Source organism: Sycon ciliatum, chromosome 3 (genome assembly GCF_964019385.1).
Source record: "Sycon ciliatum chromosome 3, ocSycCili1.1, whole genome shotgun sequence".
NCBI classification, from domain to species: Eukaryota; Metazoa; Porifera; class Calcarea; order Leucosolenida; family Sycettidae; genus Sycon; species Sycon ciliatum.
The window spans coordinates 23,779,571-23,796,653 of NC_088645.1; the positions used below are offsets into that span (position 1 = coordinate 23,779,571).

At 45.9% G+C, this 17,083-nt stretch overlaps 1 protein-coding gene across 1 annotated transcript; it reads left to right on the top strand.

Annotated features, from left to right (window-relative positions):
• The first annotated feature begins 8,494 nt into the window (after positions 1 to 8,494).
• Positions 8,495 to 16,277, top strand: LOC135811825 (uncharacterized). The gene is made up of 4 exons (XM_065325072.1): positions 8,495 to 9,058; positions 9,811 to 10,203; positions 13,639 to 13,788; positions 14,445 to 16,277. The coding sequence occupies exons 1-4, from the start codon at positions 8,753 to 8,755 to the stop codon at positions 15,105 to 15,107; spliced, it is 1,512 nt and encodes a 503-aa protein (XP_065181144.1). The 5' UTR covers positions 8,495 to 8,752; the 3' UTR covers positions 15,108 to 16,277.
• The last annotated feature ends 806 nt before the right edge of the window (positions 16,278 to 17,083 follow it).

Sequence of the window (17,083 nt, forward strand, 5' to 3'; positions counted from 1 at the left end):
GGAGACAATAGTCGTAAAATGGCAATAAATAAGATAAATTGTGCACTCATAACAACAGCAAAAATGAAGAAAGTCAAGTTCCATAACGTTTTCTTGTGACTGTCATCAGTGGAACGCCGTCACATAAAAATGTAATAACTAAAACACACACTTATATACATGTAGCTAATATGGTTTCAGGTAGAAATACAGCAGCTAACAAAATACAAAAAGCGAAGTTTGCACCTTTGCAATGTGTGAATATAGTGTATGTGAGAAAGGTAGTGGCAGATGAATGTGATACTGTGTGAATGAATGTAATGGTGCGTGTGACAGTCACAAGAAAACGTTATGGAACTTGAATTTCTTCATTTTTGCTGTTGTTATGAGTGCACAATTTATCTGTAATAATAATAAGAAGAAGAAGAAAGGGTTTGCTCCCCACACCGGAGCTCGCGCTATTCCGCCGACTTTACTTGACACTTGACTGACTCACGACTGCCATCCAGAGCACACGAGAAGTCCATCGAACCTTCGACTCGGCAAACCTGCAAGAAACTGATGAGGGGTGAATTCCCCGAAACACTGTGTATTGAGCAGGGAGTGGTGCTTTCTTGCAGGTTTGCCGAGTCGAAGGTTCGATGGACTTCTCGTGTGCTCTGGATGGCAGTCGTGAGTCAGTCAAGTGTCAAGTAAAGTCGGCGGAATAGCGCGAGCTCCGGTGTGGGGAGCAAACCCTTTCTTACAAATCATCGCCGAAGTCGCAACCACTACTTCGTAATAATAATAATAATAATAATAATAATAATAATAATAATAATAATAATAATAATAATAATAATAATAATAATAATAATAATAATAATAATAATAATAATAATACGAAGTAGTGGTTGCGGCTTCGGCAATGATTTGTAAGAAAGGGTTTGCTCCCCACACCGGAGCTCGCGCTATTCCGCCGACTTTACTTGACACTTGACTGACTCACGACTGCCATCCAGAGCACACGAGAAGTCCATCGAACCATCGACTCGGCAAACCTGCAAGAAAGCACCACTCCCTGCTCAATACACAGTGTTTCGGGGAATTCACCCCTCATCAGTTGAGAGCTTGAGTAGGCTGAAGAAGATTGTGCCTAAAAAGCACCACTTAATTAGTTATATAGTGCTCTCCAGGCACTAGGCCTCGACCAAATATGCTTGCGCATATTTCCGCATATTTTGTAAGACAGTTCATATATGGCATATTGAGCGACAAAGGGAATATTGGAATAGCCAGCATATAATTCAAATATTCTGAAGAAAATGAAGACAAAACATTCATATTATGGACAAAATGCGTTCAGAAATGCCTTTTATGGATGAATTTGGAATGGTTGAGGCGTTTGCTACATTTCCCCATGGATGAACACTATCGCTACTGTTGCTGGGGACACACCCCAGCCATACAATTCCGCATGTGTTTTGATTTGCACCATATTAAAGCATGATAGCCGTGAAGCCAAAGAATATTCCAAGGTTGTAATTTTACTGAAATGATCTACACTTTCTGCTTATGTCGAGCATATTTTGGCATATTTTGGCATATCTTTTTCCATATCTTGCTAAACCTTTGGCATATTATGGACGTTTTCCCTGATATGCGACGAGCATAATAATTATGCTCTTTTTTTTAGCATATTTGGTGGAGGCCTACCAGGCACAAACAAATGACTCACGCTGCTATCTGGTGTTCACAAGGTGTTTGTCGTGCTGGAAACGGAGCGTCTCTGTAAGTTTGTATCCCTGGTGATGTTTGTGCCTGGAGAGCACTACATAAGTGGTGCTTTTCAGGCACAATCTTCCTCAGCCTACTCAAGCTCAACTGATGAGGGGTGAATTCCTCGAAACACTGTGTATTGAGCAGGGAGTGGTGCTTTTTTGCAGGTTTGCCGAGTCGAAGGTTAGATGGACTTCTCGTGTGCTCTGGATGGCAGTCGTGAGTCAGTCAAGTGTCAAGTAAAGTCGGCGGAATAGCGCAAGCTCCGGTGTGGGGAGCAAACTCTTTCTTAATAATAATAATGTAATGTGCATTCCCTACAGACCCTGAGCTCTTCTTACAAGGTCCCCAAGGTGACGTACCACAACAGCGACAGCACCAAGAGTAGGTAGGTTTGCCACGAATAACAGCCACACACAAACCCACGGGCATGCATGCAGCAGAAAAAAGCACTCCGCCTCCCTCGACATTTCCCTCCAGGAGAGGCAAATTGTCGCTCGCATTCAGCTTGCAATTCGCTAGGGTACAAGACTACAAGTAGATTTCGGGGTAAATTATCATTATTATTTTGTTCAATTTTTTTAGGGCAGTCTCCACAGACTCAAAGTCTTCCTTCAGGGTACCCTAAGAATGGAAGTAATGCTTGTAAATCATAATGCATCGTCACACGCATTTGCCGGGTATTTGCGGGCAATGACTGGAGGGTCCTGTAGCATTCACATTCTTCGCAGTTTCCTAAACCAAAATTTAGCTGTACATGTACTGAAGTATCAGTATTGGAACAAACCACAACAGCGCGTAGATGTGCTTGTTAGTTTCCAGTGTGAGTTTGAAGCCGGGAGAAGTGGTTGAACGGTATCTGCCGACATAAACACTAACATCCGTACCACAGCTTGGGAAGGGAAAAGAAAATGTGCGCGAACTATGTCGCACGGCAATAAAAGAATGTCGATGATGAAGACCATCGCTTGCTTCCCTTCCTTCATTGGAACGTTCCCCGCCTGAGCCTTCCAAGATGGAAGGCTGTAATTTTGTGCTTGGTCGATGGCCCGATGGGTAGGAGCTAGGTGTCACGTCGTCGCATGTCTAAGTACCCTCACCAGTTTTGTGCCTTATTGTCGCACTATCTGGCTGTATAATCTCGTTACCTTGGTGGACTGTTATTCATGCAAGCACTTCAAGAAACTTGTAACATTTTGCTCCTTCCTCTTAATATAATTCATGATTTTTTCCCGCCAGCCGGCTACTATCATTTCGTCTTGGGGGTTAGACAAGGGGAATTAGCCATGTAGGGGCGTGAGCCACCTTTCGGCACCGGGAGTTGCAGCTCGCTCGACTTGACTCTAATGAGTGCAGAGGTTATTCATGAATGCCATTGGCTCGCCATCTGAGTCATCTATTATTATAGAACGTTTCCTCGCAGACAAAAATGCTAGACATTTTATATGTTGGTGTTGAAGAGCCTGCACTTTGTGCTCTTTTCTAGTGTTCCAGCATTATACTTCATTCTTCTTCTTCCCTCCACCCACACCTTTCGTTCCTCCCACTTCTCTTTAATGTCGTCTTCAAGTAAGTTGAAGTAACAAAGAAAGCAGGAACTGCTTGTAACGTTTGCGATATGGCAATGAATAAAATGCAATAACAACAACAACAACAACAACAACAACAACAACCTTATTGGCCATGGGCCATCGTGGAAATATAGAATAATAACAACAACAACAATCTCTTTTTGGCCACAGGCCATCGTGAGAATAGAGATTTGAAACAACAACAACAACAACAACAACAACAACAACAACAACAACAGCAACAGCAACAGCAACAGCAACAGCAACAGCAACAGCAACAGCAACAGCAACAGCAACAGCAACAGCAACAGCAACAGCAACAGCAACAGCAACAGCAACAGCAACAGCAACAGCAACAGCAACAGCAACAGCAACAGCAACAGCAACAGCAACAGCAACAGCAACAGCAACAGCAACAGCAACAGCAGCAGCAGCAGCAGCAGCAGCAACAGCAACAGCAACAGCAACAGCAACAGCAACAACAACAACAACAACAACAACAACAACAACAACAGCAGCAACAGCAACAGCAACAGCAGCAGCAGCAGCAGCAGCAGCAGCAACAACAGCAGCAGCAGCAGCAGCAGCAGCAGCAACAGCAACAGCAACAGCAACAGCAACAGCAACAGCAACAGCAACAGCAACAGCAACAGCAACAGCAACAGCAACAGCAACAGCAACAGCAACAGCAACAGCAACAGCAACAGCAACAGCAACAGCAACAGCAACAGCAACAGCAACAGCAACAGCAACAGCAACAGCAACAGCAACAGCAACAGCAACAGCAACAGCAACAGCAACAGCAACAGCAACAGCAACAGCAACAGCAACAGCAACAGCAACAGCAACAGCAACAGCAACAGCAACAGCAACAGCAACAGCAACAGCAACAGCAACAGCAACAGCAACAGCAACAGCAACAGCAACAGCAACAGCAACAGCAACAGCAACAGCAACAGCAACAGCAACAGCAACAGCAACAGCAACAACAACAACAACAACAACAACAACAACAACAACAACAACAACAACAACAACAACAACAACAACAACAGCATTCGAAGTCGTTCCCAGCTGTCATGTAGAACAACAAAGGTTAACTTGAGACCGAAGATTTTTGGCTAAAACAACCTACAAGCGAGGAAGCCCCGGTTTTATCACAGGTCTTTATCAGCCACGAGTTGCGGCAGGGCCAATCTAATGTCGCGATGATTCAGATTGTGCAGGCATGTGTAGAATCCCTTGATTTAGGCTTAGGCATGTGGAGAATCCATAACGGTAAATACAAACCTCCAAAATGACCAAATACAAATGTGCCTGAATTGACTCTCAGTCTCTCACTCATACTTAAAAAAAAGTACAATGTGCATATATGTACAGACCAACAAGGACAATCAAGGCTTGTTTTTTGCTACTTATAGTTTCATGCTTTCGCAATCATCACTGCAGGCAACTGTGCACATCATGTATAAAACTGTTCGAACTATGGAGTGGTCTTCCAGTGGAGTGAAGAAGGCACAAGAGAGAAATGAGGAATGACTCAAGCCGAATTGCTAGTCAGTACGCACGGGTCCATATTTAGAAATCTAGGCAACCTATTGACGCCATTCACGTGCTAAAAAGTGTAGTCGGAACGGCATTATGGGGGAACAGGGAGTCGTAACACTGCCTGGCGAGGAGCTGCTTAATGCTTGTGATAAAGGTGGACTCAGCACCAGGAGCTCCCACTGCCACAAAGACACCACCGCCACACGTCAGTCACCTCAAGGTCATGAACCAAAAGCATGCTAAGGCCTGCGCGCCTAAACCCAGGACGACATTGCTGGTACCTGTATATTTAAGTTCATGGACACAACATTTACCCCATTATCATCATATTATCAGTCGTTATGGCTGCGACCAGTGCACCAGATCCAGTCACCCTTGGCCATCTGCGCGGCTCCAACGTCTTGCACCCTGGACGATCCGTCGAACCGCCGAGATGCCTATCGATGCCCTGCGGTCATTCGAGCTAGCGCAGGCATCCACAGTTGCTTCGTGAGTTTACGGAAAGGCTCCTGGTCAAGTACCCGTAGTGTGACAAGCTTCCTTGCTCCCCATATTGCCGTCTCGAGAGCAGCTAATGTATACAGGTTACGGCTCTCTCTACCACACCGGATCAAATTGCGGAGTTACCGGCATTTTAGACATGTATGTGGGCACTTGAAGTTGCATTACTTCCGAAATGCTATTTTGTAGAACTTGGGAGAATCATGCGCAGCGCATGAGCGCATTGAGTGGTGCATGTTCGGTGGAACTTGACACGGTTCGTTCTTCGATACGATTATATTTTGGATTTAAATTTCATTCCCTCAAACTTTTGCCTTTCGACGGGGGACTACTGGGTTCATGCTGTCTCTAATAATTATTTTCATTTCACGAAAATGATGGTGATAGTCACCTGTATTAATTAGGATGTCCCCAATGCTAAACTGCCTATCTGTAGGGAGGGGGGGGGGGGTTGTTCACCTCTTCACCGTACTTGCATGCAATTGCAAGTGTCACAATACACACGCCACGGGCGCATCCTTTCCAACATATTGGGAAGGAAAACACTACATTTGGGTGCCGAAGCCGCCATACATGTAATAATTGGTAAGCCGAGCGTCCCCTTTGTAGCCCTGGTGATTTTGCTCTAGGACCGTCTAAATGGCAACTAGTCGATTGCAGAAACTCACACACGTAGGGTAGTTGGCCTACTGATATCAAGTTTTGACTTCATGAATTCATGGCTCTTTGATTCATTTGTACAGTGTCTTTCTGAATTCTGTGGCACCTGCATATGGTGCCAGTAATCACACCATGCATCCATATTCAGGTAGTGTCGTCCTCAACCGCCCACGTGCTGGCCCAAGTCAGAATCGGGTGGAAGAGGCGAAGGCAGTGGGATATCTTGAGAGCCTCCAAAGAGGTGTTTACAGTGCTAGGCTGCTAGCTAGCTGCATGTAAGGGGCAATTCTACACGAAGCATATTATTGTTCACTGGTTTGAGGGGAAGACGCGAACGGGAAGAGTCTGAAGAAAATAGTACAAAACCTCACTAGTGACTATCACCACCAGGACTCGTACCAGGGACCCTTGCTTGAGGCAAGCGATGCTGAAACCACTGAGCTATGGTGTAGTCGTCATCCCAGCAGAAACTGTTCAACATTTTCCTCCGACTTCGTAGCAAAAAAAACCCAAATTGGTTACTAGTTTTTCTTAGTATAATTATGTAGTTGCTTTGTAGCTGCCGGGCCCTTGCCTTGCAAAGCTTGCCACAAAAAGTGTTCAACCAACTGGCAGGTACGCGAAGATTTTTCTTTCCTGCTTTTATACCTCGATACTAAATTTTAGGTACTTGTTTCCCTTCTTTCCATGCTTCATCTTCCACTCTCCTCTCCCCATTTCCCCATTTTTCTTGCGATATTTATGTGGGAGACTTCCGTGATAAGCATCCATTTGCTTTTGGAGAATCCTTTTAAATAAATACAATACAATACAATACAATACAATACAAGAGGAGACCACGACAGACACAATGTCTGGGGCAACTCTAGCGCGTTGTGTGGTCGTTATTGCACACACAGTGTGCACACTATTTGTAGTACCTCCCGGGATCAGTATTTTCCACTTGAAATAATATCCACCCCAATGCCTCATTCTTAGCATTCTTTTATTCGCTTCCATGTAATTGGGCTTATTCCCCGTTTGGTATTGCGAATTCAAATAAAAAACAACAACAACAACAACAACTGCACTGGAGGTTTCAGACTATTACATGTATCACGCCTGTAGACTGCAAGCTACTATCACGAGTGCGTGAACATTATAACATGTGCATGACTGTACGTTCCTACGGATGCGGAAAACCCGGCTTCCAGCCGAGTCTCACGCGAACCGTGAATTTTTTTATTTTTTTTATGACTGTACGTGCTTGTCCAAGACTGTTCGAACTCATTTGGCACACTTTCTCTTTTCCCAAATCCAATGTTCATTGTACAAATAGGAGATCTCCCTGATAGGCGTCAGCCTTTGGGTAATCCTGAAATTAAGATTATATTACGTATACAATGCACTCAATGCTTTCCTTCGCCAGCTACACGGTGGTGAAGCCCACGATGAAGGCAATGTCACACAGGAAGGTCACAAATTCCACCATGCATCAGTGCAGAACTGTAGGATTTGCTAGGTTATTGCTATGTGCGCGAGAACCAAAACTTCTCTTTCGATGCTTGTTCTCGCTAATCTTCCCACTGCTGTTTGTATCACATATCCGCTCTAAAAGAGCTGTATCGGTCAGTTTCTTCTTCTCAATATCATTATTAATAATTATTTATTATCAAATTTTTGATAGGGCAATCCCCTTCTGCTTGAAATCCACCTGAAGAGAAGGTTATGAAACTGCTAGTGAAATAATTCTGAATGATACTTGTGAAGACCTGGAAGCTTGTTCCATTCTTTAGTCCGATCGCTGCTTTGTCCCGTAGAAGAAAAGGTAGACGAGTTTTACTTGTACCGGTATCATCCTTCAGCATTTGTTTTATCAAAGCGCAGCAGACACGTCACAAAACTGACTTCGTGACTTTCATGCTGCCCTATTAAAAATTTGATAATACTGCTACTTTGCCGGCATTCCCTACTTGTACTATACACCTGCTCTCTATCTGGAGTTGTCGTTACAGCTGGGTGTGGGGAGGACGCCCCTATTATTGGCTCCTTCGACTCATGTCGATCGCGATGTGATCAGTTTGGGCTGCAAATGCGTGCTGACGGCATAATCCCCACAACCCAAGTTACTCAGAAGTCCAGTCGCAAAACGAAAGAGTACTATGGCGACCCTGATCTACTGACTCAATGGCTGTCTTCGTGCATAACGCTTCGTTGAAAGGCTTGGACGCGACTGATTTGTCCCACCCGCACTGCAAGGACTCCTACCCGCCCCACAATATGTGCGTTGCGGGCCCACTGGAGTTGCGATGCGGCGCGCACGTCCGTGAACCTACTTGAACCTCTGTCCAAATACGAAAACCAAGCCAGGACGATACAGCCGGCACTGAACCTTTGTGTGCCAAAAAGAAGGAGCTGATCGACAGTTTCAGTTGACGTTGTGAGCGGAGCAAACACGGAGGCAAAGGTCGAACGATGGTCGCTCCAAAAGGCGGTGATAGGGAGTGGTCCTCCTCCATACTGCAGGCAGTGCATGGATGTATTGTCCACGTATGGCCCTTATGGATGAACCAGGTTTGTGAAAGGCACCTGAGCACGAACCGAGTGCGAAAACGATCGCCATTTTCATTCCGAAGAAGAGTCGAGGCCCCCGAGCTCGGGAATAACTGCGGTGTTTTCCGCGATTCTTGGCAGAACAGAGTTTCCTTTGCGGAGGCGGTTTTCAAGCGAACTCTCTGCTGTCAACTCAATCTTACATGATGGCGGGTTTCCTTTCGACCGGCCGAGACACTCCGATCAGTCCTGGATTGATCATCAGCGACTTGGCTTGCCGTTGCAGCTCTGGTTCGAGTTCGCCGATCTCCTCCTCGCCTGATGATAACCATGTAAGCCATGATCAGGAAGACGATGAAGTTGAGCTGGATGTGGACAATACCGAGGAGACTACTGTGAGCACGAGCAACAAGCGGCGAGGCCGTGGCAAGATTGGTCTGAAGCTCATCGAGCAACGGCAAAAGCGGAACGCGACGTTTCACAAACGCAAAAGTGGTTTGATGAAGAAGGTTAGTTCGTTTTCCAGTTTCCTTCCCATTTTCTTTCGTGAGCCTTTACTCGTGTTATGCTTGTGGTATAGTTTGCTTGGTTTGGGACAGCACTTCGGTTCTTGTTGGCAATGTACTTGCTCATTTATCAATGAATCCGCAATCCGTACGGTTCCGTACATTGTTCCACGGGATAATTTGATTGAATATTTCGTACCAGTTCCCCTGTCTGGTTGTTTCGCGAATGCTCGAGACATCAATCGCTCTCCTCGCCATCGTCCCTTCACGGTGTACTCGCACTCTCAATCGCATCGCATCCCTTGTTTTTTACGAGAAGTTCAGTTTGTGTACTAGATTTGAGATTGCACTGTGAAGATAATTATCGCAGTAGAATATTGGATAATATTATCCTTCTTGAACCCATTACCAGCGTCTCTTTGATCGCGTCCGGTACCGCTTGAAACTATTTTGAGACAGTAAATGCGGTGTGGCTCGACGGTTCGATGGCCGGAGTGGCTGCGTTAGTTTAGTCTGCGTGTGTATGGTCTGTGTTGTAGGGTGCATTCAATCTTGCCTAAAGCAAACTGGACTCCACCTGCAGAATTACTGTAGATATACCAGGCACAGTATATCAGTTGTACGTGTTACCATCTGTCTAATGATATCTTTTTGTGTTTTGTGTTATGTTGTGTTCCTACCCGTATCTGCTGCTGTTGCTGCTGCTGCTGCTGCTGCTGCGTCATTCATTTTTTGTCCGTTCGTTTCAACCACAGGGCTTCGAGCTCAGCATGTTGACTGGAGCGGAAATCATGATTCTGGCTTCGATAGAGAACAACATCTTCTCCTACTCGACGAAGAAGTTGCAGAAGTTCCTCGTGTCGAGGCAAGGCCAGGACCTGGTGCAGAAGGCTCTGAAGGGAACGCTGGAGGTCGACACACCAGCGGAAGTCGGTGATGTGCAAGACAAGACGACACCCGACGGTGGACTGGTGAGAAAGCAGAAGCTGGAGCAGGCCACACCGCTGAAGGACACCATCACATGGAACTCCGGCAAGATCATGAAGCATGTCACGCTGTCGCCCACCAAGGGAGTGCTGACAAAGGCCTCGGACATGAAGCAGCAGCAGCCTTGCCGTCGAACCAGACCATCCTCTGGTAGCAACAAGGTGAGCAGGCGTACCGTGTTTGAACTAGGCTGGGTGTGTTTATCTATGGACGAATTCATATGTACACTCAACTAACCAAATACCGACCCACGACCGGGAATAGAACATGTTGTGTGTCACTTAAGGTAGCTGGAAAGGAAATCAAAAGAACTTTTTGTGGTGAACAGTCACTTTTTCTTGGTTTTGCTAGTATCTGACACTTGGTAAAGTTGATTTCTAAAAATAAGCAAAATATTTCTGGCCAGTCTCTCATTGGGGGGCATTTTAATATCCAATTTTGGGTGCTCATTACTCCATAAAATTGATGGTGACCAGCTACTTTTTTTTGGCTATTTCATCTCTGCGCATGGCACACTGAAGACACTGCATACTTAACATCCCAAGATTTCGTGCCAATGTGAAAATCTGATTCAGTTTCCAGCTACCTTAAGTAACCCAGTTATCCCCCATATGTGATCATTGCTCTATATAATGTCAACTTGGCCACAGACCTCCATACATGGGCACTCCATTATGTGGTCATCTGTAATGTGCCTGGTCTGTATATGGTCACAATAGTTATGAAGGCACCCTGTCGACACCATACACGCACGCACGTACAGCAGATGTATACATAATCACTCTATTTGGATACTTCGCATCCCAACACACTGCGATATGGATCAATGCTGCATGATCCGTGCTCCAGACAATGTGTGCACCTAAGCCAGATGCAGGTCCTATCAGAGGACGTTCTACCCGTGATCACCGCTGTGTACTCGTATGCTAGTAGTCAGATTGCTATTTGCTTACCACGCTTCAAAGCAGAGCATGGCATAGTTCCCCATGCTTTCCTTTCCAACATCCATCTCCTATATAAGCCTCTAGATCCCAAAAAGCGGCTTATGTCATTTTTGAGCATTTTCCACTACCTATACCATGGCATTGCTGTGCCTCAGCAGATCACTCTGTAAAAAACCTAAGTCCAAAATACTTATCCTTCACAAAGTCAACTTTCAAATGCATTTCCCCAATACTGCGCGAAACGACATTGGATTGGATTGGTTTATTTAATGTCGAATAGCAAACAGGCAGTGTTGCCGTATTACATGAGATCGACTTAAGGCACACAAATGTAAGGAAAAAGGAAAAGATTAATAGAAAATAGAGTTTCAAATATTTATTCTCACAATAGCCAGTGGCCAATACGAGATATAGTTGTTGTTGTTGTTGTTGTTGTTGTTGTTGTTGTTGTTGTTGTTGTTGTTGTTGTTGTTGTTGTTGTTGTTGTTGTTGTTGTTGTTGTTGTTGTTGTTGTTGTTGTTGTTGTTGTTGTTGTTGTTGTTGTTGTTGTTGTTGTTGTTGTTGTTGTTGTTGTTGTTGTTACTTTATTTTACTTCACCAGAATTACAGGCAGTAGAATGCCTTCTCACTAGACCAGGTCTAGTTCTCACAAATGATGAAGAATGTGAATGAACATGCTAAAGCTAATGAAAAACAAGAAATAGAAAAAGATGAGAAAAAGTTGTGTTTTAAACTTTATGATGGTATTTGTATGTGAGTGACAGTGATTACATGACAAGGGAAAGATAGAGTAGGATTTAAGACAGCAGAGGAAAGATTGCATTATTCTTTGATCAGTGAGCAACGTTAGGGGCCATCCGTAATTATCGATCTTTTTCACGAAACGAAAAAGTTTAGTTATGGCCCACCCCCACCCACCCACCCCCATGAAACGAAAAAATTAATTGACTTGAGACTTTGTGCAGAAAATGATCTTGATTGGCTGCTACAACACACACATTATCCTTCGCATGCAAGCACTATTAACCCTTTACCGGCAAGTAATAGTTACTTTTGTATAATTATGAAATCCATAACATTTTAGAATGATGCCAATAACTCACAGCGAGGCCACATTTTGTATGATTGTGCAAGTCAGTTATGTTTTCTTGGAAGTCTGGTACTACTTCTTGACCATGGAAACATTTATTTTCACCTACCACACACATACGCTGCTTAATAAGTGGCACCTCTACGTCTAAACACGGGAATAGTACACATGCAAATCGTCAGAGTTCCGACATTGACATGATATCATACTGCCAAAACAAGTCGACTTCGGAGCGGAAACAAACGCCATAGCTATCACAGACTTCAGTGGTCGTGCCTCGCTCGCAAATGAGAGCAGCATCGCCCCAGAATCGTTGTCGGAAAGCTCCGTAAGGTCGCACACACGCCGCGCTGCGCTGCCGGCAATCAGGTACGAAGAAAGTCGATGGCCTAAGTTTCCGTCTCTGGAAGACTGTCGACACGGGGATCACTCTCCATGGCTTTCCCACCATAAGCACGATCAGATTCTTCCAGATACATTACGACGACATCGTCTTCAGCGGCTGGCGCTCCCCATATTTGCGTGAGAATTTACTTGGCGTGCGCCCCGCTCCGTAATTTGAAATTCTCTTGCATCGGCGGCTGGAACGAAGTATTTATAATATATCTGTCGTCGGTCCCATGGGCCCAGAGCGAATGACTGCTAGGGCCTCGTCGGAGAAGACATCTGAGCACGAAAGAAACTCACGACTGCACTGAGTACAGAGTGCCTGAGATTTCGAAGTACACAATGAGTTGAGTATGTATGCATGCATCAATGCATGCAGTGCGCGTTGATTTTTCCGCTTTCGATGTTTTTTCAAAACGAAACCAGTCAATACCCACCCACCCATAAACGAAACTTTTTCGTTTCGTGAAAAAGATCGATAATTACGGATGGCCCCTTAGTCAGTGAATTTTCAGGTGAGGTAAGAGACATAAGCCCCCTTTTCGGATCTAGAGGCATCATATCTTAGGATATCTTTGAAGACGGGTCAGAGTGCTCGATGCGAGTGCTGAGAGGTCCGCAAACATCTAAACTTTCCCCTCACCCAGGATCCAGTGGAAGAAGATTCATCACTACTCGAGTTCCGTTCTTTGTGCAATCGTCAGTGCTGCCATCTTGGTATCACAGGCATGGTGGTGGCCTGGCACAAGCGACTTCCCCAGGTTGTGTTTCTCAACACAATAGTGTAAAGCCAGTTGTAATGTGGATACCTTTTGAGTACTCTAAAAGTGATCACCATGCAGCTTGTACCTCTGATGTGCATGTATTAAGCACTCCATTCAAGCTTCACCGACTGGCCATGATTGTGAATATATAAAAATATAGAGGCAATAGTTTCATGGCTGAACCAATCATCAGACAACGATCGTTGTCTGATGATTGGTTCAGCCATGAAACTCGGAGTCACAACGGAATAAATTTGCCAAGGTTTTCATTGTGTGCCTTTGTGTATATAAAAATATAATAATTATCTGTGTGTTTGTGTGTGTGTGTGTGTTGCATGTGTATGTGTGTGTGCTGGTACACGCGTGTGCGTACGTGCATGCATGCTTCTCCACTTTCCTATCCTCTTGCAGTTCTACTTTGTTGAGTCGGACTGCGATAGAGACGACTCATCGTCGACAGTCGATCATGGTTACCTGACAGCGGAGAGCGACAGTGCAACCACACCAATCAAGAGTGGACCATCATCGCCACACGCTACCAGCCGTGAGATACAACTTCGGGTAAGCAGAGCGAGCGGAACCCAGAGGTTTAGTGTGCCTTTGAATGAATGCTGCTTCAAGCTATCCTGCACATACAAAGGTGACAGAAGCAAGCCTTTGGTGATTGTAAAAGGATTTTTTTCTTGAAGACAAAACGAAATTTGCTGATTTGGGTGAAACTTTGTGTCTGCCAGAGTTCAAAGTCTACACATCTGGCGATTGGGTGTGTTCAGTGCTGCGTCAGTTTGATACTGAAGACCCTGTTAGCAGCAGTGATAAAGACATGCATATCCATGTTCTATTTCTGCTGGTATACCTTTCGAATAAAGTAGGAATGAATGCATCGATGAATGAAGGAATACTGTTTGTACGCGGCAAGCAATACCAAAGGTAATCGACTCCAACCAACACGTAGCCCCCAGTGAAGTAGGCAGCTGTGACACAAGCAGTCGCTGCAAGCGTAGTGAATATCTTTTCGCAGCAACAGCTCCCTTTCCCCCAAAAATACGAGTGTCACCACTGGTGAATTTTGGTTTGAAAAGGGCCCCTGCACTACTGCAGATATGAGTAGCGTGTTGGCTGGTGTCCTGGAGGCCCCAATAGTACTCGTCTCCAGCTGTGACGACAGTTAGTTAATTGGTCTTTTTCTGTTCTTTCGTTCCTGTTACTTTTACCAGGCCATCCTGCACAAGGCCAACGAGAGAGGCAACAGCCCACCTATCGGTCAATCAGTTAGCCAGTCGGTCGTGACCACACACCTGACAGCTCAGCCAACTCAACACCAGCAACAGGAACAGCCACCGCAGCACAACAAGTCACTGCAGCCGCAAAAGCAGCAGCAGCAGCAAGCTCTTGTCCAGCAGCAGCAGTTGCAGCAGCAGCGGCAACAGCAGCAACAACAACAGCAGCAGCAACAGCAACACCAGCAGCAGCAACAAAAGCAGCAGCAGCAACAGCAGCAGCACATGTCGCAGTATGGTGGACTGCGAACCACAGGTACCATTGTTCAACAGATGCCATCGGCGGTTGGCCAGACTGCGGCCGGTAGCCCTTCGGCACTACCACTCTACATCCCGCCCGGTTACAGCCTTGTTGCTAGTGGGTCCGTTCCGCCAGGCGTAACCACAGGCACACCCACTGGTCCCCCCATGTTGAAAGCAGCCACCATGCCCAACGGCATTCCAGTGTACCAGACCTATCAGCCGCCAGCAAACGTGCACTACATCTGCATGCCGCCGCAGCATCAGCAGCAGCAGCAGTGGCAACAGCAGCAACAGCAGCAGCATCTGCAGCAGCAACATGCAGCAACGGCCGCCCGCGACCTGAGGCCCACGAAGTAAACAAGAAGACTAAGTACAACTCCGCTCCCCTCCCCTCCCTTCCCCAGCCCTCCACTATCAAGCACGTGTCAGCAACGACACCAGCAGCAGCAGCGAAGCCCTGGCTAACTACAGGCCGTCACACTAGCTCGTGCATGGTCCATAGTTGCCACGACGTCACCATTATCAGCATTGCTGTCGTCGTCGTCGTCGTGGCAATGTTGCTACCCTGTTGCCACCGCCACCTATCCACCGTGCTGCTTCCAGCCCTACTGCCACCCACTTAGGTACTAGGACGTCGTCGTTGCTACAGTCGCTGCTCGCCAGTGATCGTCTCCCGGTAGCCGCCGCCGCTCTCCATCGTCACAGTTACACTGCGCACTCCACCAACAAAACAAAACACGTCGAACTGCCCGCATAGCAGGGCACACGTCTCAATGCCGATACAGCTACTAGGTCCATCTCTTATTTCCTACCTGTTTTTTAGCATCGTGCTCCGTCTTACGTTGTACTTTCTGATCTTGTATTCTTATTTATAGAGCGTCCTCCCCCCCCCCCCCCCTACCCATGCCCCATCCCCCTATCCCCTCCAACGGCGCTGCTCTTTATAATCAAGTCCTCATCTGTGTGATGTGTGTCGGCATGATTCTATGCATGTGTGTGTGTGCGTGCGCGTGTATGTGAGCGTGTGCGCGTGTGTTCTTATGTTTGTTTTCCACGATTCCTTCGCACGTATGCGCATCTTCGTTGCTTATTCTAGTCTTAATTTTTTTCCCGATTTTATCTCGCAAACATGCCCACAGGCATGCCGCGATGTCCACACAGATACATTTGCATGCTCGGTCAGGTCTGCACCCGAAATTATTATTATCAAAACTAGTTCTTACTGCGTGAGAAATTCCTCGTCCAAGACCGGGACCTCAACCGAGCAGGTCTCTCTCTCTCTATACGTATACACCTATTGCACCTATAATATTATTATAATCTCCAAACATTCGGTTACTCGTAATTATGGCAAATATTGTAAGCTTCCATTACCGATTACTCAACTATTCTTATCCATCGGATCACAATACTCTTGATCTTTTCACACTGCACAATACTCTCCTCAGCCGTATTATTCACCCTATTAACCCGCCGTTGTCATCTGAATTCATGTAGATATATTAACATCTGCAGCTCTTACTTGTAGCTGTGTGAATATGCTCGATGCGTGCGTGCGTGTGTGTGTGTGTGTGTGTGTGTGTGTGTGTGTGTGTGTGTGTGTGTGTGATGGGCATGTGTGAGTCTGAGTCTGAGTGCAATGTCATCCCAGTGCCACTGCTTGTCGCACACGCCTGTACACAGTTATAACAACGACAATTGCCTCCCACAAATACCCATAAATATATCATTACCTACACACCTACCGTTGTGACGAGGCGCACATAAAGGCCCATGCGCTTATGACTGAGTTGTTATTGGCGATTTTTGCGGGTCGTTTTGTCTCACACATAGGCGCATGCGCTTGATTTGCTAGTGTACCGGTGGTACCTTATATTATTATGCAAATAGTGCGATACCGCAATGCACATTGAACTATGTCAACATTATGTTTTCGTGGTGTCCGTGTGTTGCGGCCCGGGATGGACTGCACGTACAATGTAGGTTCACTTACAAGCACATGCGCTTATTTGTGAGGGTGCGCTTATGCCTGGATATAGGCACATGCGCTTAAATGCGCATCACTACGGTACTCGTAAATGCACATGTATGCTGAAATTTCATAGTTGACGTTGTACTCACTTATACCGAGCCTTCCCCATCCGTAGGAATGCCGCCACCTTTAAGGATGAAAGGGGCGAGATGCAGCTCCAAAAGCGGTGGGAGGTTTTTTACGGCACCAGACTTATGTGGATCGGCTGCCAGAGTGCAACACGTTTGCTTTTATAAGTGTTCTTCCGATCAAATGAACCCCTCGATAGGCATGTTGCCTTTGCAGTTTGGGTCTTTTTCAT

What these genes read in the sequence shown, in the direction of transcription:
- LOC135811825 (XM_065325072.1), top strand. Translation starts at nt 8,753, where the DNA reads ATGATGGCGGGTTTCCTTTCGACCGGCCGAGACACTCCGATCAGTCCT. An exon ending in CATCCTCTGGTAGCAACAAG is followed by an intron (nt 10,204 to 13,638) that starts GTGAGCAGGCGT and finishes ATCCTCTTGCAG; the next exon opens with TTCTACTTTGTTGAGTCGGA. An exon ending in GCCGTGAGATACAACTTCGG is followed by an intron (nt 13,789 to 14,444) that starts GTAAGCAGAGCG and finishes TACTTTTACCAG; the next exon opens with GCCATCCTGCACAAGGCCAA.